Here is a 22,943-nt window from a genome sequence, read left to right on the forward strand (position 1 = left end):
AAAATTAAATAAATACTCAGAATCACCTTTCTCATCAGCATCAAACTTCTGTTTCTGCTTCGCCTTCTTCTTCTGCTCCACTTTGTCGGCCTCCTGGTTGATGGTCTCGAACACAGTCTCGGCCACCTCCGATTGCCAGCGCTCGGATATTACAAGCGGGAAGTCCTTGTACTGCATCTGATCCGCTTCTGTCAACTGTAAATGACAAAAGATGGACATTTTAAAATTATTTTTCTGATAGTAGGAATGGATAGCAGAAACAGCATTGCTTCCGATGAAGAAGAGGAAACCTGCACTCGAATTAATTTATAGTCGATAGTCGATAGACCAATCACGTTTTGAAGCGTTCCCAAGCAGACATAGACAGGGAAAGCTAAATACCCCGTCATGTCTTGCATTTCGCTCATACTAAAAAGAGATATAGAGTTTAGAAATACATTAGAAGAAACGAGACAGAACGCTGTCATCTTTTGCCCTCATGAGTTAGCCGGATTGGCCCAGGAAGTTATGTAGAAATCTTCAATGTCATTCGGTTAAACTCGTCCGTCTATAGTTACTTGGTTACTTGGTCTTTGGCTGGTATACTGACCTTGATGCCCTTAGTGTCCTCCTCGTCGAAGCTGCCGATGTCGAAGGCATCAGCAGCGTTGACCTCCCCGCGGGGAGGGATCAGCGGCGGCGTGTACTTCTGGTGGTACACTTGTTGCCAGTCGATGCCAGCGAAGAAAACGTGCTCTTTCACTTCGTTCGCACTGGAAAACGATATAATATCAATAAAAAATCGAAAGGAAGGATTCAGTGAAAAACACACACTACAAAAATATCTTGAATCAAATGATACAAGGTAACATAATATAATATGATAATTTATTATATACATAATATAATAAATTATCATATCAATATATGTAAGGGATGACTCTCACCCTCTGCCTTTGCAGCCGAGGCGTTTGTTGATGTCTCGCTGCAGCAGCCCCTCGAGCAGACTCTTCAGGCTGGGGCTGAACGACTCGGGCAGCTCCACGTTCTGGAATACATTGTAATTCTATTGCAGACATTATTCCATCTTTGTTCCGCGTCGCACGCTCGAATGTTGGCTTCTAAATGCACTGGAGGATTTATAGTTTCAATATTGCCAAAAATAATAAGCATAATAAATAAAACGCTGTAATTTCGTCTGTTGAATTTTAACGAAAAGTTGCTTGCTTGGTAATTACGCAAAAGCAGATATATATATATATATATATATATATATATATATATATATATATATATATATATATATATATATATATATATATGAAGGAACCAATATTTACCATGGTGAGTGTCATGCGGTCGATTTCGTGCTTGTCCTTGGTTTTGTGCTGGCGGAAGGGCGAGTGACCCTTGAGCAGTTTGTACAGCATGCAGCCGAAACTGAACCAGTCGGCCGATGAGTCGTAGCCCGTCCCTTTGGAGAGAACTTCTGGCGCCATGTAGCCGTGGGTGCCTCTGTAAACGTACATGAAAGGTTTACGATTCAAGTCTTAGCTCCTGGTAACGTTAGATTGATGCAGTTCAAAGAGAGCTGGCAAGGAGCTGGCATATAACATGAAAGAAGAACTCTAGTGTCGGCAAAAATTCTCTTTGGCTCACTTTATTTAATTATGTATAATCTCCTGTTGTATTTTTTTATTTTAGTTATCGCTATTGTAAAGAAATTGGCAAAAATGTGATAGTGTCGCTAGTAAACAGGGAGCACTCTTAAACGGAGATGACTGCTGGCTATTATATGTTAAGAATTATACGTTAGTTTTGGGGTGCTTGCTATATCACACGGTTCACCTGACTGAAGCGCTTGCGTTAAGCGAGAAGTCAACTATCGAGTGGCTGCTAATAAGTTTTGTCATTACGTCTATAGAGGACGCTTGAAAACTCTAAGTGCGAAGCAAAAGATCGCATTTCCCTTCTCGCTATCGAGTCGATTCGAAGTGGGACGCAGCGAGCCAATCGCATTTCGATATGGTTGTCGTTGCGTCACAATGGCGCACTGTGATTGGTTAGCTGCGTCTCACAGCGAATCGACTCGATAGTGAGATGTAAATAGCAAAGCCACACTACGCACACAGATGTAGAACATAGAATCGGTTCAAGTATAATATTGATGTAAGTACTCACACGCTCGCATGAGGTTTCTTCTTGGAGAAGTCGCAGGCGAGCCCGAGGTCGGATATTCGCACGTGACCGTGTTCGTCTAGCAGTATGTTCGCCGGCTTCAGATCTCTGTACACTATGTGACGCTTATGCATATGCTCCAATCCTGAAATACAATGTCATGTGTCAAAATTATGAGAGTTCGAGGTCGTGAGCAGGGAATTTAATACGAGTTTCCACATTATCGAAAAAGACAAATACCCGTATAATAAAATGAACAAGTACAGAGTTACATTGTAAGTTAAGATGATAAAAAACTAGAGGCGATAGACCAGAGATTTTAAGCTTACCGAAAATTTATAGAACTTGACATTGATACGCTGACTACTAGTTATAGATACATTAGAATATTTTAGAATCTCAATTGGAAATTAGTACTGCAAGCCAGTAAGGTTAGTTTAAATACACAAAATGACTAGGTAAGTCATTTTGCTATTTAGGTAAGTTTTCAGCTTATTCAATATTAATGATTAAATTTAAATTTTGAATTGAGAAAATACTAACGCATGCATCGTTTCACTGATGGTGATTTACAGCAATTAATTATAGTAATATTTCAGACGTGAAAGTTAGGAAAGTTACATATTTAAAAGTGAAAGTTACATATTTAAAACTGAAATTTAGCATGACGTTCATAATTAAATAAACAATTGATGCAGGCGAAAGCCAGAACCTTCTAGTTGTCAAAAATTCACTTTTTTTTTAAATTAAAATCAATACATACATATTACATCAGTCTTAGCACCAATGACTAAATTATGAATAAATTTATTTTAAAATTAACAGATAGCTATTACAATTTCACCCGAGATAGGCATTGACAAAATTAATATCGAGCGATACATTTCCTAATTAATCATCATTGTTTCATATGAAAAACTAATAATATATGCAAGCGTAATTTCTTACTGTCTGATTTTCTCTGACACTATTTTTTTGTTCAAAGCCTTACCTACTGTACTGAAATATAATCGAGAGGCATTTGGTATTTTAAAATTGTCGACATTACCATCTGGCATTTAACAATGATACCCTTACGGTCGGACGGTCGACCCAGACGGTCTTCCGTCTTCTTACTTATGCAGGGTCGGCACAGGATTATAGGGTCCTGCCATTTCCTTAAATCATTTTATTTGTCATTCCTCGATATACCTTTCCTATTCAATCAATTTGACAGCCCTACCTAATATAACTTCCGCGGCGTAGAACTTCATCTCGGCCTCATTGAAGACGCCGTGCTGGGAAAGGTGGTAGTGGAGATCACCACCATTCATCAGGTCCAGGATAAAGCAGAGCTTGTCGGGAGTGTGGAACGCGTACGTCATGCATACTATGAACGGGCAATCCACCTGGAAAACAAAATTCATCTATACTATTATATAAAGAGGTAAGCGTTTGTGAGTTTGTATGTTTGAGGCGGGTAATCTCCGAAACTACCGGTTCAATTTCACCATTGGACGGGTACATTATCCAAGATTGCTATAGGCTATATTTTATCTCAAAATTCCCACGGAAGCGAAGCCCCGGGCAATATCTAGTTGTTAATAAATTGCTATGTACAATTGTACAAAACATCTTTAAATTAACGCTTAAATGCAATCTGAACTATTGTAACCAGAAATAACTATACGTTTGTAGGACTTTCTAATTTTAAACCTAACGTGTTGGTCAAGATTGTCGAAACTGTAGCAAAGGTAAACAAAAATGCACTGCATTTACGTGCTTCCGCTTAATTCCATGTATAAGACTGTCAATAAAAAGAAACCGCATAGATTTTCGACTGAAAATATACGCATACGGCAAGCGAACATGTAAGTGTACACAAAAATAGTAGATCTACATCAATTTGGTCGCATCTAAAATTTGGTCGCATGTGAAAATTTTGCTCAAAGTTTTAAAATTTGCGAAGTCGTCTGACCTTGCCCTCTTTGCAATAAATGAAATTCTATCAGTCCCCATTCTTGAGAAAATTTTCCTTAAGAACATTAAGCGATGCTGGCGTCAGCACTATGAAACGCTTCATTTTAAGATGCAAATAATACATTACTTCAATTCACATAACAGTGAGGTCAAAATCGCATGATCTCTGTGAAAACTAAAGTTATATAAATTATGTATGATACTGACGCTTTGACCTATTTTCCAGAAATGAAATTTGATACGTTTCACGAACGCCATTCCGCATACGAATCTCCAGTTTCAATCGCACGCTGGGTAGGGGTGACATGTTTTACCATAATCTATTGTAACACGAACTGTTGTTTTTCAGTCTGGCGGTGGGCCACGTGTAACATTGCTTTTCTAATATGTATGAGATTTATCGCCAGCCAGAGATGAATCACCCGATGATAATAAACGTGGGCGTAATTTAAATTTTAAATAATACGTGAACTACGATCTCGCTCGACGCGATTCAGCTGCTTTTCACGGCGAAGAAGCGTTGAATATTATAAAATTCTTACAAAGTGTATTGTAAAGTATGAGGTTAAATTCTCTACTTTTATCTAAACTTTTTCTTCCGACAAAACTCCACCCTACTCGTGTTATTCAAGCAATGCCCTTGTAAGAATAATAGAAAATAAAAAGAACATCGCACAAAATACAATAAAACTTTTGAAGACATACAAGGTAACTTATGACTAGCTAGACTACGCCTGTCACGCCACCAATTCTTGCTATTACTTCCAGTTTAGCATACGAATGCATGGAAAATATAAATCTGAACTTTCTAAACTTCCCCGATAAATATAGCTTAATAACGGGTTTGGTGTGCAAAATTGTGTTAATAACAGTAAAACAGCGAATAGTGGAGTATAAACTGGTAAGCGGAACTATTTAAGTGCACGTGACGACTGGTGCATTCCCTTTGTTCTCGGTTAGCGTGATGGGAACATTCGACCGGATAGTATCGATTATATGCAATGACACAATTAATCGTGACTATCGTAACTAATCGTATACAATTAATTAATCGTTACTGGGATGGGATTCCATTTTTTAATTACGACCCCATGATTCATCGCTTTAGGAAGTAAAAATATTAAAACTATTCAGAATTTGCATGTAGCAATATTATTAAGGAAAATATTTTCGTACAAAATTTTAGCTTCCGCGATCTAGGTCATAAAGAAAACTGCTAAGTTTGAAAGTTTAGCTATACCTATATAGATTGGTGCAGTTTTAGTTGCTTTTAAAACATTTATTCCTTCGTATAATTATTTTCTAGGTCTGTGGGTTTTGGCTATACTACGATATATCATAGAAAAACAGTCACTACATTATAGCGCATTATCCGGTTGCGAGTTCGAAAATTAAAATTATTTCATACTAGCGACCAGTTCCGGCTTCGTTCGGGTAAAAACATAAACCTAAGCCTTCCTCAGGAATCACACTATCTATTGACTAAAACCGCATGAAAATCCGTGCAGTACTTTTTGAGTTTATCGCGAACAGACAGACAGACAGACGCGGCAGAGGACTTTGTTTTATAATATGTAAGGATAAGGATAACGATAATAAATAGAATGAGCTCTATTGATGAAAGGAGTAAGAAAGTACTTTTGAAATGGACTCAAAAAACCAGTGCATTGGAGATTAATTAATACGTTTAGTTAGTATATAATTTGTCGGACCGCCCTTTAAAGGCGTGTCGGGGCGAGATAACGAATAATCCAATAGTGTTATTTGTACAGACGACAAATAATCGATACATTGCAATGTGACCACTATTGCCTTGAAATAAAGTTTGTAATGTTGTTTGCACGATTGTAGACGATGAGACGACGCGGCTCTCTCAGACGACCGCACATAAAAGATAAGCTGAGTCGTTGGACGAAATGAAGTAAAATGCATTAAAACTTCAGGGTTTCGGTATACGAAAGGCAATTTACATGTTACTTTGGCTATCATGTTCAAAGACAGACAGGTTTTTCCATATATATTAATTGAACAATAAACCGGGACTGTCACTGCATGCGTAAATCTCTGGAAAACAGTCGTATTAGACATAGTGTTTGAGAGAATATACATCTGTATATTGTACGAGATAAGTAGCTACCGATATGAAATAAATAAAAATAATTTATATGGACAAATCCCACGGATTGTATCCGAAAGTAAATTTCGAATTTAATATTGTCATCTCTCGCAGGTCGCACAAGTTGCAGGAAAAACTAGCCAATAAATAAATCAAACGATTCAATGACCTAGAAATCTAGATAGGTACCGTACATTGCATTCGATACGAGAATAAATTTTAGTTATTGTATTACATCGTTTTATGGCAGGCATCAGCCATATACCTTACCTACTTAGTATATACGTCGACATAGACTAGTAGAAATCGTACGACATCGTTAGGAAAGATTCATTGATTTTCTCAATTGTGTAAATGACAAAAAGTTGGTACGTGTCATCTACTAAAGCTTTGCAAAATAAACAATTGGGATTTGATGGGCTTTTCCGTCAAATATTTTGTAGAACTGTCGTGATTAGATTGGACTTCAATCCCTTGCAGCTAAATTAAATTACATTTTCATAAGAAAACGCAAAGAAAAACAAAGAAAGCGCGTTTACCGATCAACACATCTCTGTCTCTCTTTGTTGGTATACTTAAACTTGCGACGGACACCCATAATCCAATATCGATAAAATTTGTCATCTATATCAGCGCCCGGCCATAAACCCGAGTTTGCTTACCCGTAAACATAAAATAAAAACGTTTATTAGGTACCACACAGCATAAAGTTGAAAACAAGGCCACGGCGAAAGAAATTCATGCTAAAACTTCACAATGTGATGTATAAATGTAGCGCTAGAACTACAGTTTCCCGTTTTATAAACTTCGGATACCGATGGCCTTGTTAAAGTTTATGGGAAGACTTTTGGACCATGAACAATAAAGTATAACAAAATATACGTCTTGTGACATGAAACTGTTATATATATGTTAATGTCATAAATATGTTTGAGTTTAGTTATGTTTTTATAGCAACAATCAACACATACGGACTTCGACTACTGGCCGTTTGTAAAACAATTTCTTTGTTATTTTAATATTTTTTCTTTTTTTTAATCTCAATAGTAATTGTAACGGTCTATAACCAAATTTTGCAAATTAAATGTGACCCAATTCCTGGTTTATTATTGAGCTAAATCAGACGACAATACACGTGAGTAACAAGATGAACTCTATTTAAACTACGAAGACTATTTCATGAAGATGTAAGTTTTTGGGAAAGTACTTTTTTTAAAATCAGTTGGACTTATTTCATTCATAAGGAGAATTTTGCCAATAATAATAATAATAAAATACATACTCAAGTACCTAGGTATTTTCAGCCTGTGAATATAATTTTTTGAATTATCTCTGTGGTTCGTTTTGCGTAACTTCGTGCCAGTTACGCGTCCACAACCTAACAGCGTCGCATTGTTTTCTTGACAGCTGTGACAGGCAAAACAAAGCATTCGAAGTCATGCACATGTTAAACATAAATTATACACATATCGGTGTGTCATATCGGTATAATACTACATCTCCAATTGTACATAGTGTGGACTGTCAAAGTTTAAATAAAGGACATGAACCTACTTTATCTTTGATGACCTACATGGCTACTTACTCACTTGCAAATTACTTTATACGTGTACCGGAAAATACCAGTATTTTCCAGAGTTCGGAACAGTTAATATCAACTTCTTTTTTGTACATCACAGTTAGTATTTCATGCTCATTGTTAAACCGATTTCATAATTTTCCTTTATAATACGAGTCATGTAATCACTACAAAGTTGAAGCAATGGTGATTAAGACGCCCGCCTAATCGAATCCTACTCCTGTCAAATGAGTTTTTATACCAATCTGAATCATGTATATTTTTCGTAGACCACCACTTTTTCCAGTGAAGGACCTGCACGCTTAAAGGTAGTGGTGAAAGTCATGTCAGATGCCTTTTGGCGACTTGAATAAAATCAGACGTTAGTGTTAGCAATAACACATTCGATAATAAAGAAGAAGCCTCTAAAACAGGTGATTTATTGTTGTAATCGGCACCTCAGTAAATTTCCAGTTTTGTTCTTTCAAACAAATGGCAAACATTATTTCTATGAATGATATAGCGCCGGAGAAATGCCGTTAAATTATATTTAGAATGAATGATCACATGTGAATATATCAAACGGGGCGTTATCGTATAATTTTATTAGGGTTGCTAAAGATACAGGATACAGCCCATCGGTGATTATGATATCATCACTGCGTGAACCGGCGATGCGTTAAAAATACTTTGACCCAGGTGAGATAGACCACCTTGTTTATCTTAGTTCAATTGGAACATCTGCTGTTGCGTAGCCCGATCTGACGATCTCGGCTTGCTATTCATAAAAATAGAGCATTTTTACGATTAGGACAATTTCCTTTACTGAAATCGATAAAAAGGAGTCGAGATATAAGCAAAACACAAATCAAATCAGCCTACTTTGAAGCATACAAAAATTTGTTTTTAAGCTTATTTGACATCAAAATGTCCTATAAACAAGATTTATGACATGGAATGTCTGTGGTGGAACGTAACACACGCAACAACTTTTTTGGCATTGTTAATGCTGTGGTTTTGGTGTTTCTCCTTCACACAGAAACTGGTAAACCTACTAGGGAAAAAGTCCTCACGATGTATTGTTTCACCGATAGAAAGTGTTTTGTTCTATTTGGTTGTTGTTGTTTACTCTATTATATTACATTTTAAAAGCAGAAAGGCTTGTTAGTTTGTAGATGTAAAACCGATAAATCCAACACAGAAAACTAGGTCAAATTCAAACTGTAAGCTTTGGTTAGAGAGAGATGGCGGGCACAGCACAGGTGAAACTGTACAAAAGGCTTAGACAAAAGGTCTGGTTATATCAATAGCAAGTACCAAAGTTAAAATCTTATTATTACTAACAACATAAAGATTGCAGCTGTCTAGATTATGTCATTACTTTTTTATCGTAACGTCTTTTCTCACACACGACATCGCTTCATGGATTCCCAAGACTGTACGTAATTAAATCTTGGCGACGTAATACCACGTTATTACTAACATTATCTTCCAATTATATTGTCATTTAAAATACATCAAAATTAATTTAAAGTACGAAATTATTATGACTTATATGTCCTCTATTAGAAACGAACGTGTGAATAAAAAATATGTACTAAAAATTAGTATTGTAGAATGATATCAGCCAAAAGCACATACATAATCCTAACAAAATCGCCCTTGAAGAGGTTTTTACAGAATAACTTGACATCTAGTTAACTGTACAAGGCAGCTTCGAGCAGTGTGGGCGCAATTTTCCCCAACATCAGAGTCAAGCAGTCTGCAGTGAATGTGTATTACAGTATTACTCATTTCTGGAGTCAATAAGGACACGGTTCATCGTCAAGTCCCGAAATTGTGACTCGCATAAAATAGGTTGGGAAATCTCCTTCAGTGCGCAAGCCCGGCGTATAAAGGGCTATGTCGTAACTATGACGTATATCTATGCTTATGATGAGTTACTCCGTTTCTCGTAACGTACAGTCGACCGCACCGTACCACAATTTACCCTGATAGAACATTATGCATCGAGAATAGAGCTGAATTTGCAGTGATTATTGCTAGCTTAATATATGGTTGACTGTACATGTACTGGCACTTCACCCTCGATACTTGTACATCTTTTGCGGAGCTTGACTTTATTTTCTACTTCACGCCCCGTTTGTGCTTTCGTGTTTATATTGTGAGGAATCCGTTTAGATATAATAAGATTTATTTCTTAGATTTCGACAGTGATATCGTCAACACTTCATAATCTTCATAGGAGTGTAATTTTTCTTACAAAGTCATATAAATTTTTCAGTAAAACAAAAACGAATTCAGTACAATTTTGTGAGTTTTTAACATAGTAAAGGTTTTATTTTCTTCCTATCCCTTGCTTGTATACCAATTTATTTGGGATCAGAACGAGTAATTTTCAGTTGCATACGCAATTATACGTTGCTTCTGAAACTGACCTATTGTCCGAAACCAAATTATGTTAGCGCACAAAACTTTCGGTTTTTCATGAATTTTCTCCTTTCCTGAGTAATATTTCGCTTTCAACGCAAGAGGATTATAATTGAACGGAAGAATTGTTGTGATTATTTTTTTTTACTTCGTTGAAAGGTGACGAGTACGTTGTTTGTTTTTCACTTATTTGGTTACACGATGGTGTTTTTTTTTTATATAGTTTCTTAGGACAAAACCGTACGGGTGTTTGACTCGCACCTGAATGTTTTGTAGGAAACTAATTAAGACATTGGTATCTGCAGTTTATATTTATCTGTCCTAAATGTGTGTAATGAATACCGTAGCCAATTTCAAAAGCGTACTACCCAGTAACTTCGTATCATAATTGGATGCACAAGAAACGCTATCAAGCTGACATTATAAAAGTGACTATCAAATAAGATTGGTTATCGATTGCAATCCACTTTGATTCAGTACAATACACCTCGGTGGTTATATATGTATAAGTAATACGCGATATGGTATCGCAGACATAAACGATATCCTACCAATTGGACTGAAACGAATTGGATCGCCCTCAATTTGTCGTGGACCGATGCAATGCAATTCGCTTCCGCTTTCGTTTTACAATTTTAAATCGAGGATACTTTATAACAACACAGTTGCGTCACGGATCTTTTCTTCCGAAGGAATTTCGGGATAAAAAGTACCCGGAAAAGTAGACGGACTATATTTGCCAACTTTGCACTAAATGTTTCGTTACCACCACGATTACTTTCAAAGGCTTTGCAAAACCGTAATGATATAGATGACATAAATATTTTCACACGATATCTTCTAGTTAGCATCTCCTTTGTTCCAAACGAGCCGTGAAGTGACGCCGACTACAGTTATCAGATCGTATGCATTCTACAATCTGAATTGCAATTATGTTTGCAACGTAAAGTCAACAGTAAAGCTCTCGCATCCGAGCACACAGATGATTCTCATCTGAGCATTTTCCCTGTTTCTTCCTCAGCCGTTGACCCGTAGAGCCTAGGGTCCGCTTTCCTACATTTTAGTATCCATTTCTCACGGTCGTCATCGGCATCCCTAGTTATCAGACCATTGGCAAGCATATCATCCTTTACGACCTCAAGCTAGCACTGACGTGGACCCGTTGAATTTCAGAAGGTTTATGCGCTGTTAGCACTACAGAGGAGTGAATTGATTTATGGCATATTCTAACATCTCTGGTTAAGAAGCAAATTTTTATATACAACTTTAACGTTATAAAATACAACTTTACAAAATTTCAAACATACACATACAGTTATTCAGTTCGTATTCAAACGCAGTTATTTACTTGTTATCAGAAAATATCAACGTAGTCAATTAATCAAGAACAATAAACACAGATAAGTGCCTAAGGAATTATACCAGTGTAAAATAACAGTACGCGCCGGACTTTATTCACGTGATTTCAGCATAGGCCAATCATATGCTAAATTATATCTTCCAATCGAAATGGTGCATATATACATTAAGTGCGTTTAAAACATATTCAGTGTCATTATATTAGAATACTTATAAAATTATCTTATTTCTCTTTGAGCTACCCTAAAAAGACGACAAAACATTTCATTTGAGAAATCTCCGGGACAAGCCTAGATTAAAATCATAATTAAAATTATTCAACATAGACTACAGCAATTTGTTTTAGAAAGCAATTTGAAGAATGCATCTAGACTAGTTTACATTGCAGGCCATTATAATCTACGAGGTTGTTACTCGAACACTCTGTAGTAAGCCCCGTGAACGTAATCCACTCACTTTAAACTTGATGCACTTCGCGTTACACTCTGTAGCGATTTCCTGTAGTCTTTTAAGCTGGTAGGTGCTTTACAAAGCTATTACAAAATGTTATATAATACAAACTGCGCCGCGGGGTTCCACTTCCGTAAGAAAAACGAAAAGATGAGCCTTGTTCTAATCCAGGACACCTGGGGTTTTTACCGAAATCAGCCTAATAGGATTTGTGTGATTGTGTAACAAAAAACATACATCCAAATTTCAGAATTATAATATTTAGTATGGTTAAAGACAAAGACACAAATGTGTAATTAGAGTTTTGAAGCTTCTGTGTACACTGCACTTGGGGTGTTAAGAGTTCTATTGCGTTACGATCTCAAGCGATCTTTCTATCGTGCCACAGTGTACACCAAGTATCTATGTATATTCAAAAGCATTAATTGAATTTGGGAGCCACGGATCCGAATCAAAGTTCCCGAGGCAACACCAGGAGAATAAAGCTGAAGAATACTTCAGCGGAGCCCTGGGTTCAGAATGTCCTAGTCTAAAATCAAGGAAGTACGACTTACCCCGGTACTGACTAGAGAGAGCATGATGCGTTCGTTGAGCGCCAGAGTTTCCCCCTGCTTCATCTTGATTCGCTTCTTGTCCAGGCACTTCATCGCGTACATTTTACCCGTATCCGCCTTCCGACAGCCGTAAACCTGTTACGACAAAGTTTCAATTAGTCTATTTCATTCATAAACCACATTGTATTGTGGTAATACACGCATATTTTCCATTTTTCTTTCGCGGGCTAATTGGAAGAAATTTCTATAGGAGTACTATGCCATCAAAACGGAATGAAGAAATCAACAAAATTATTCCTTTCCTGTAACATACACAAGTATTTCAAGAAAAAAATATCCATGGTAACTGCTAGTAGCGCTATTGGTAGCATCACGGTAAACTCTTGGCTGCATTAGCAATTTCATTCATCGATAAGAATTGTTCGGGTTTTATGTTAATACAATAGAAGATTAAATAAAGCGCATAGTATTATAAAAATTATCAGTAATAAATGACTTCCTACCCGTCTGCCCGTATGATTGTTTCACGCATACCAACCATGAATTGTATATGTGAAGAACAAAGAAAAATACAAATATGAATTAATAATGACCAAATTCCATCTGGAAAAGCAGATATATGCATGAAACGCGGGTAAAACATGTTGGACAAACTTTGCCTCTAAGTAAACTACATAAAGATTAATATGGGTTGACAAAAGACAAAACAAATAATAGTGTGTAAGTTGGGAAATATTTTCTTCATCTTGGTGTGAAGGCTCAGTGCAAAAGTCGTGGTCCATGTAACTTTTTTTGTAAAAAATAATAAAAAATGTCATAAGCTTTTACTGTCAGGGAAATCTTGTTGCATTCGACCTGTGTTGACAAACTAATATCCGTGTCGTAAACCGTTGAGAAATTACTCTTGATCAGATCATGCTTATAAAATTATCATGGGAACTGAAACTCACCTCTCCGAAACCGCCACGGCCAATGATGCGGTGCACGCTGAAGTCGTTCATTGTGAGCTGAATGTTTAATTCTAAGTTCTTCCATTGGCAAAACCTTGTGTATTTGTCACTGGAACAAAAGACGTTAAATATATTGTAATATTAAATAGCATTTAATTAAAAAAGCGCTAAAGAGCAATTTTGGTTTTTTCGAAGATAAAAAGTAAAATTTGATACCTTTCTAAGAAATTTTTAAATGGCTCCCCTCGAAGATGTTGGAATATTTCTTCAATGTATGGCTAAAAAATATAAACATTTAGTATTTTTATGGTTTAAGTATGTAAGTTAAATATGCTTTAAATTCAAACCATACAAACCTCAAAAAGATTAGGTGGCACTTCGTGCTTCATTAAATATTTTTGTACATGTGCTACACATTCCTTTGAATAATCCTGCAAATAGAAGTGTCAAATCAGTTAATTAGTAATTAATGGCCGACCCGGCCAGTCGAAAACTACGTTTTAATGTTAAAATGTACACTGAGGCACTTTCATTGCACAATACTTACATCAATGTCAATTGATGCAATTCCATGTCTTTCAGAACAATCAAGTTTCTTTTACAAAAAATCATTGGTGATGATAATGGCACAAATAAAAAACATGTTTTTTTTTTCCAAAAAATATCCTAGATCATAATCGCATAAATCCTTAGGGAGGTAGAAAATTATTGTTTTATTCTTTTCCCTTCCAAAAATCAATACTGCATAGTCCAAAAATCCCAGTTCAGTTAATAATGCTTATCTATCGGCGAATAATTGTTGCGTAAACATCTATGTGCTCGAGCTATATACTGCGCAAATGATTCGATTTTCAGAGTAGGTACATTGCTAGAATCAGCGATTGTTATCGAAATCGAAGGTTTACTGGGCAGCACGCCAAGAGCCATAAACGATCCCCATTACAGAGGCAGTCGCCTGCGCCGGATGCATTTTGATTCCGACCCTATATTCATTTACTATGACATTAGAATGAGAGAGAAAGAGTGCCACAAGCCCTCTCACAAGTTTTACAAGCATTTTTTATTGATAAAGGGAAGGAATGATATGCATATTTGCATATCTGTCAATCCTATATATATTTTAATTTTGAATATATGATTTAGTAATCCCAATCCTTCCTTAGTCAATGACGATTGTTATGTTAGTGGGCGTTAAAACTGTTTCGAAACTTGGAAACCGGAATTTCTTTGATTTTACAATCCAGTCGAAAAGTTAAAAAAACTCGAAGAAGTTGGAGTTATACAATCCCTTCGTCGATGCTACCGTAGCCGATTTTCTTACCACCCCTTTTTTGTGAATAAGTAAACATCATAATTTATGGACTTATCAAAGTTAGAAATATCGCGGTATTACTCTTATCACACTTGTGTCACACCTCACAACACTGGTCATAAAGTCTAGAATAGAATATTACACTCTAAATCGGTTTATCATTGGACTTCTACTTATTTCGACAACAAATAATTCTAATAAATGACATAATAAAATTAAAAGGTAACGCCTCATCAACTACAAGTTTCTACATAAACCTGAACCTGAATTGCTAATGTGAATCTTCTCCTCTGATCTTCTCCGAGAATTTCTTAAATCACCAACAGAGTAAACTACCCCGTAGTTAAATGACATAATTGGAATAATATCAAGGAAAGATGATGACGACAAATTTGAGCGCTAAATGAGAATTTGAATCACGATCAGGTCAGCGGATTAACAAGATCTAGTCACAGATAAAACCGTGCAAAGCCTGGGCATTAGCTAAACATGACAAGTGAATCGCGTACTTTACTTTTACTTATTTAACGCGCATGTTCGCTAATCCATTATGAAGTAATAGTGGTAATAGATTAGATGAGACTGCGTAACTAGTGCCATCATCACCAAATCCATTAACAATCGTCATTTAAAACTTGATTCATACAAAGTAAGTCCGTTTCGGAAAATTCCTTCGCCGTTCTAAGTTAGAATTGTGTTCGAACAAGGACTTCGAGTGGCGCGCAATAATTTATTTACTTATAAAAAGCGACAGAGATAATCTTAGTCCATTATCCTTATTCCCTATACCTAACTTAAGACAGCAATTTAATTCTCTCTCATCTGAGCGTTTTCCCGGGGTTTTCTCCCGCCATATAGCATAACCCGCTTTCCTACTATTTCTCCTCCACTTCGCACGGTATTCGACATCTTTAGTTGTCGGAACCATTGGCACGAATCTTTGATGAGTTCTTGGGTTAAATACACAATAATTTATCAACTGGGATATTTACGTGTGAATTACGTAATAATGTAATTTACGTTTTACTTACATGTGAATGTGCTAATAGTTCTTTCATAATAAAATTGTCATATATGTCTCTCGCAATCCTCCGTCTTTCTTCTAGACATTCTTGTTTTTCATATAATTTTATCTGGTGACAAGAAAAATGGCTTAGTAATTATTATTTATTTTATTTTCAGGAGTCTTAGGCGAAATATGCATGTTCAAACCACGTTCAAACATGGCTGTTTTTTTCAAAAATCAATTCCCAAATGTATTTGAATAAAAATTATGTTGAAAAAAGATTTAATTGGCTTTGTCTACGCTGACGAAGTCGCGGATAGACAGCTAGTACAATATTCATTTCAAAATTGACCTGAAAAATGTTATACCTATAAATGCTTAGAATTTGTAAATACTTTCGATCGTCTCTTCTGTCAGCACGAAGTGGAAAAAGCAAAGCCTAAAATTTGTTCCTTACGTGATTTGCCCATCGATGGCGATGGCTAATTCCAAGTACAATGACATTGCAGTAGTCAGTGGAATCGAGTGAGCTACCAAGTATCAAGCTGTAATTTTTTTAGACGTCACTTGGTGACTACTCAAAAGTGAAGGTGAGTCAGCTAGATTGATAAATTAACTGTGTTACGTATTCTCTGTCTAAGACCAAGTCTTTACGAGATTAGTTTCTAATTACAAAGTAGCTAAATAGTAAAAACCATTGTTGACAAAACTTACTTTTACTCAAAAATCAAAATTTTAAAACCAGTAATGTTTAAAAATATCTAGGTAAATTTAAGTAAGTACCTATTGATAGATACTTTACCTCTTCATAAAATTTTAATTGTGGCACTGGTTCTTCTGACGTCTGTTCACAGAATTCCTTAAATAATAAATAACCTGAAACAAATAAAACTCATTTTTACAAATTTCCATTCTATATAATCCGTAACCCCTGCGGTTAAGTGCCGCTCTGTCAGTAACTATCATTATGGCGCGGTCCCAGAATCGGATCCAGGATCTGCTCTTCCTTTTCTTCTGCACTTCGAAAGCTCTTCATACAGATCCGTGACAAAATCAGGTTTAGTGCCAAACCATCTCTACATATTTTATTTAGAGTTTGCAATTCTGAGTAAACGTGATATTCATAGATAGGAAGGACTAATATAGATAGGCCGTGTGTAACATTATCTAGTTCAAAATTCATTTGAGATATTAATCTCTTTGAGATATTAATTCGTTAGCTTAATGTTATGTATATGAGTGTATATCGTCACGCAAATTTCGCGCCGCGAGGATGCAAGGATAGACATAGACCAACGACCTGGCCAAGCCTAGACCTCAATTTAGACGAACTGATCTTCATATTATCATGCTTACCATATAGATTATTCATAGGAATGATTTATAAAACAGTCATAAGTGAGGAATAGGTATACTCTGTAATTTTAAAGCAGAGGAGCACTGTATCACATGATCCGAAACTATAAACTCAACACTTAGGTGCAAAAAAGAGTAATAATGAGTTCGTATTAGAGGTGTAAATCTGCACATCACACTATTTGTCACTTAGATATATTATGTTTATTTGATTTGAAGCTGATATGAAATAGAATACTAATTGATCAAGGGTAATTTTCCGTAGTGCTAAGTTGAGATTAGTCAAAGTATCAATGTCAATATGCATATGGGTAAATCATATTATAGAAACCAAACAAAATGAAAAACAATTTTTCCATATGAAAAGCCATATACATCATTACATTATTCTAGTCACTAGAATCTAGTATAAATGTTCGTTATGCCAGCGTGGTAGTAAACCTCAATAAAATAATAATTTTATATTATGTACAAATAAATATTATCTAATTATACCAACTAGCACGTCATGTATCTAGTTGGTACGATAATTCCCTCGAATGGACGATCGTCTTTCGATACGTTTCCGTACTGTATGTAAACACAAACACCACGCATTGCCTGTTATGACGTACATCTCGAGATACCATGCGAATGTCACATTATTGCTCTAATAACATAATTATAGATTAATAAGCGTTATGTAATAACAACTTTAAAATACATTAAACAAAAAAGGAATATATGTAAAGTATACGTTATATAGCACAATTTTTTTTTACTAGATCAATCACAAACAGAAGAAGAGATTTTGACAAAATTTAGCACTTATATACCAAAATTCCCACGAACCAACTACTTCATAACATAGATTTGTGGACAACTCATCTCTCACTGTGTCATAAATTTCGAGAAGGCGACTGACTCGGTAATAACGTACTTAGAGAATATTGCACCGTACGTATGAATTATGCTTATCGCCCCAGATTTAGATAAGGCCAGATTAAGAATGCTTCAATGAATTTAACTTGATCTGAATTCTGACACCCAACGAAGTTGAAAATGTGACACCGACCGAGGTATAGACTTTTTCTCGTCGAAATACCAAAATACAGTAAACGTCAATAATCTGCACCATCTTTATAACCGTTTTCACAGATATCTGTCTGTCTGCGGTTCTGGTTGTGTTCTTCTCGTTCTGTGTTTGTGTCCATACAAATCGCGATAAACTTTTAATACCTACTTTAGTATGGCCCGTTGAGAGTTGTCCATTTGAATGTTATCTAGGGCCAATCCTTCGTGCTGTCATCAATTTATTCTTTTATTAGGTCGTTAAACCTATCAAGGACAACTGGATAAGGAAATACGTATTTATGATATCTTTTTGTACCTAGTACCAATTTTATATCTTAGTGATAAATTTGATTTAAATAACCTAAAAATACAGCAGGGCGTGTCCTACCTACATAAAAGAGTCGCAACAATGTCCAGTGCAGTCGATAAAGTTATTTACTGCAACTCTAAGTGGGGTCGCGGTAAATTGCATTTGTAACTCCCCCGGGCGTCGAGGTTTACTTTGCTGCAATATCAGGCTCTCACAAATTCGCCATCTCATTAATAGCTTCACGGTATTTTACTAACTTTTACGAACGGACTTAGGTATTATGAGATCTATGAAAATAGTATTTATTCTGGAGAAATGTAACCTTTGTTTCTGTGACGGTTCAGTTGATCTATAAAAAGTCATGCTGTCGGGATGGTTCAGTCATACCGAATAACTATTATAATAATGGTCTGATAGGAGACTTAACAATGGTGCTTCCGAGAAAACTATTTTTGGCCATCGATATAAAATTGTTGATGAAGTCCTAGGAATAACTGAGTTTTTGGATACCGATACGAATTACTTACTTTCTGATACACGTAGGTAGGTGTTTCAGTTTTTCCAACTATTTTAGTTACCTATTGTGACTGCACTTTGTTACTGAAGTCAAAACATTTCCTTTCTTTTTGTTGATCTTTAAGGAAATATCACATGACATCAACACCAGCACATCAACCTACCAAAATTAATTGCAATCTCGCCGCTATTACTGCGCCATAGATGTTCATGCAGGGTAACTTGATCTGCTGTTGACTATGCCTATTTAAGAGAGTATTATAGAAAAATATTGAGCATCTGATAGCGATAGATCTACATTTCTTCTATCGAACTAAAATATCGCACATCCAGTTATGTAGTTTCAGCCCTGGGCTGAAAGGGATGAACGGCAATAATCCAAGGCGTGCGTGCGCAAACGACTCACTAGATCTGGCCCTGCCTACATTTAATCTTGTTTACGACACAAATCCCGACAAGAAAGTTGTTCCGAAAGTGATCCTGAATTAAACTTATCTAGATCAGTCTGTGAGAGTAACACATTCTTTGCACGTTCGCAAAAAGCTATTTGGCTAAACAACTCGTGGAATAAAATGACCCACTCTTTTCTATGAAATATACCGTTCTACCAACGTTTACCGAGGATCAACTTCCGAGATAATATCTCAGACAATTTTTCAAAATATAGAAATTTGTATTTGTTCTGTGTATGTACATTGTTGTATGATAAAAAGCTAAAAATATTTATACCACTACCAAAGAGATTTGACATCGCCAGCGTAACCTAAAATCTCAGCCAAATCTTCAAAAATTAGGTTTCACAACCGAACAGAATAAAAAGCATAACGGTCAGATGTGACTTAGAATCGTAGCTGAAGTGGCAGGTATAAAAGAAGACCATTTCAGGCATGCTCTCAAGGATTGCTTTTTCATTGGTTACTCACCCAATAAAAACAAAACATCAATTCCTTTTCACAATAGGGGGTTAAAGATTCGTTTCATTCATGTGGCTACTGAAAGCCAGCGTAGAATGCACAGTTATGTACTTTTTAATGTATTAAATAAACCGTACAACGTACTTTTAAGTGCATGTGTCGTTTTGCTTCACAGTTAGAAATAAAGGTGAAAAACAATCAAGATACAACAAGACAAACGCTTCAAACAGAAACGTGTGCAGACTAATAAAAATCTAATTGCCATCACGGAGTGTAAGCGGTAGAGGCGCTACTTCAATCACGGAACGAGTTGTAAAGGCCAGACGCAATCGTTCGAGATGAAAGCGACTCAAAGGGCCCTCTGTGTTTACACAACACTGTACTCCTCTCGTCCAGAGACGGATTATCCATCTAGGTAATGTATAGATGAAGGTGTAGGGGCCCGACTGCGAGATGAAAAAAAAACTTGCCACTTAATGTAGATTTGTTAAATTATACAATAATGTTACATTACAAATTGGTTCATCAAATCAGCAGATTTGATGAACCAATTTGTAGTAAGAAGGAAGCATCCTTCTCTTCAATTTATCACTCTGCTGCACAATGACTGAACAAACATTACATTAAAATCGTATTGTTGAGGCGAGTTAGGAGTTGTAGGGGTTTAATCAGATACTTAAAATGAATGTGATGTACCTATGTCCAAGAGTATTTACATGTGATACATGAGAGGTTGTTTATTTTTTACTTTTTCTGATAATTTTTGTCAGTTCCATAGTGGTTCCATTAGTCCTAATAGTTTCAGAATAAAGCGGATGTGACACCATTTTCCATAGAGCTAATAAATGTTAGGACGGAGTACCGGTGTTCACACCATGCGACAGTTTCCATCATTGGAGCACCATCAGAGTGCGCTCTCTATGTAGGTAGGTATATACAAATAGTCACTTACCTAAGACTTGATTGAATATTTTGTCAAAATTTACTTCATTCTTCTTCTCCATATACTTATGCATAACACTCCGTACACTGCAACAAAAAAAAAAGAAATATTTTGTAATACAACAATAAAATAACAAAAGGGTAAAATTGCCAAGTTAAAATGTTGTTTTATCGTTTTGTTTACTTTGTGACGAACACTAGGAGATTTTTTATGTGGACGAGAACGACCAATCTTTGACTTTTTTATGACGTCTGTAAGCCCGTCTACGGCTTGTTTGTGGAGTCAAGATATTAAACTTTATTTGACGACAATCATGTTCTTCTTTATTATAACTTATCTCTGAGCGTAGAGACGTGAATTGAAAAAAAGCCCAGTATGTATCGAAAATTATATTATAGATACTAGCTGTAAAATTATATTATAGGTACCCCGGATTCGTTCGTGTAAAACCATAGTAAATTATACAACTAAATCTTCTTCTGGAATAACACTATTAGGTTAGGTAGTATTTGAGTAGGTATAAATCCCATTCATAAAGACAGACGCGTCAGGCTTGCATATTTTATTTATACGACATAATTAAAATATGCAACTTTTTAAAAGTTCATGTGTTTGCAAATAAGTTTCTAGACCAAGAACTTATAATGCAGAATAAAATGGTACGCTAGTATTTTATATATACACTATATCATCCTAATGTTGCTCTTTGCATTGTCGGCGATTCAGCTGTGTTTATGACAGCTCCCACAACTTTACTACAAAAAAAAATAGAACTCTTCATTACTTTTTACATCAAGCAAGAAAGTAAGATGCCACAGTACCAGACAATATCTTGGTATCAATATAAATGGAAATGTTAACCTACTATAATATATAATGTAAAGTATATATGTGTCTTTCACACAAAATCTGACTGATTGTTATGAAATTTGGTACAGAAGTAGAATATAAATCTGGAATAACACATAGGGTAACCAAAACTCCCATAGGAGCGAAGTCGCAAGGTACAGTTAGTATTCTATAAATGTGGTATCAATAAAGATACTATTTTTGGGTTTGAAAAAATGATAACACAGTTGAATATAATGATTATATTGCATAACAGCCGAATTTAATACCAATGACTTAATAAAAAGTGTAAATTTCTCTTTATCTAAATAAATATCCTCCACAAAGTTAATTTATTACATGCTCCAATATTCTATCTAATTATGAGGCAGAAAACGCTCAGAATCGATTTTAAAAAACTACAGAGTAAATTTAAAAATTCTTTCACCATTAGCAAGGTACATTATCTAAGATTGCTATAGCCTACATTTTATTTTAAAATTACCATGGGAGCAAAGCCCAGGCAACATCTAGTCAATAATATGGTGGAGAGCAGGTATATTTATATTAGTTTGATGAAAAAGGGCGGAGCCATGGTGGAACCATTTACCCTAGCAGAATGTATCAGCCCCCCATACATTATCCCACAACTTTTGTTAGAGAAATGGCAATAAGTATTCTCCTTTTCTTTAAAAGGATAAGATAGTAAAACTAAACATACATTTTTATAACATATCCTGAATTAAAGAATCCTACATTTTTTAACTCATACTGTTTCAAAATCCTATTCTTCCTAAAAAAAACAGGCAACATCCTGATACCTATACATTCTTACTAACTTATGTACACTCTTCAGAGATGTTCTTCCATGATTCCCTGTCTCTCATTTTGTTTCTCTAATTAGATGGGCATTTCTATCACAAATAGTAATCAAAAAACTTAACTCCAAGTTTGGTTGAAAAATGATAAACTTGATTATAATGTTTAAACATTAAAATCACCTCTTGTTTACATTATCTGTCTAATTGATGAATAACCTCTACTTAATTCATGACATACAAGGACATTGACCTCCACAGAAGTGAATGACCTAAACATGAAATTGTTTTTCTGGTTTATAGAAACCATTGATAACAAAATCAAATAGTAATTAATATATTAAGATTAGTTTT

At 35.6% G+C, this 22,943-nt stretch overlaps 1 protein-coding gene across 2 annotated transcripts in view; it reads right to left on the bottom strand.

Annotated features, from left to right (window-relative positions):
• Positions 1-22,943, bottom strand: part of LOC128675032 (G protein-coupled receptor kinase 1) — a 28,109-nt gene that overhangs the window by 4,407 nt on the left and 759 nt on the right. Inside the window, exons 2-14 of one of the 2 annotated variants that reach the window (XM_053754104.2) lie at positions 20,953-21,029; positions 16,654-16,727; positions 15,877-15,978; positions 13,890-13,964; positions 13,750-13,811; positions 13,534-13,642; positions 12,584-12,718; positions 3,380-3,545; positions 2,161-2,302; positions 1,320-1,494; positions 927-1,045; positions 590-752; positions 27-195 (exon numbers count right to left, since the gene is read on the bottom strand). In XM_053754104.2, the coding sequence (XP_053610079.1) occupies positions 27-195; positions 590-752; positions 927-1,045; positions 1,320-1,494; positions 2,161-2,302; positions 3,380-3,545; positions 12,584-12,718; positions 13,534-13,642; positions 13,750-13,811; positions 13,890-13,964; positions 15,877-15,978; positions 16,654-16,727; positions 20,953-21,029 (1,568 nt within the window). The remainder of the gene's footprint in view (positions 1-26; positions 196-589; positions 753-926; positions 1,046-1,319; positions 1,495-2,160; positions 2,303-3,379; positions 3,546-12,583; positions 12,719-13,533; positions 13,643-13,749; positions 13,812-13,889; positions 13,965-15,876; positions 15,979-16,653; positions 16,728-20,952; positions 21,030-22,943) is intronic. The other variant, XM_053754105.2, reaches the window with a different exon arrangement.

Source organism: Plodia interpunctella, chromosome 13 (assembly GCF_027563975.2).
Source record: "Plodia interpunctella isolate USDA-ARS_2022_Savannah chromosome 13, ilPloInte3.2, whole genome shotgun sequence".
Lineage (NCBI taxonomy): Eukaryota > Metazoa > Arthropoda > Insecta > Lepidoptera > Pyralidae > Plodia > Plodia interpunctella.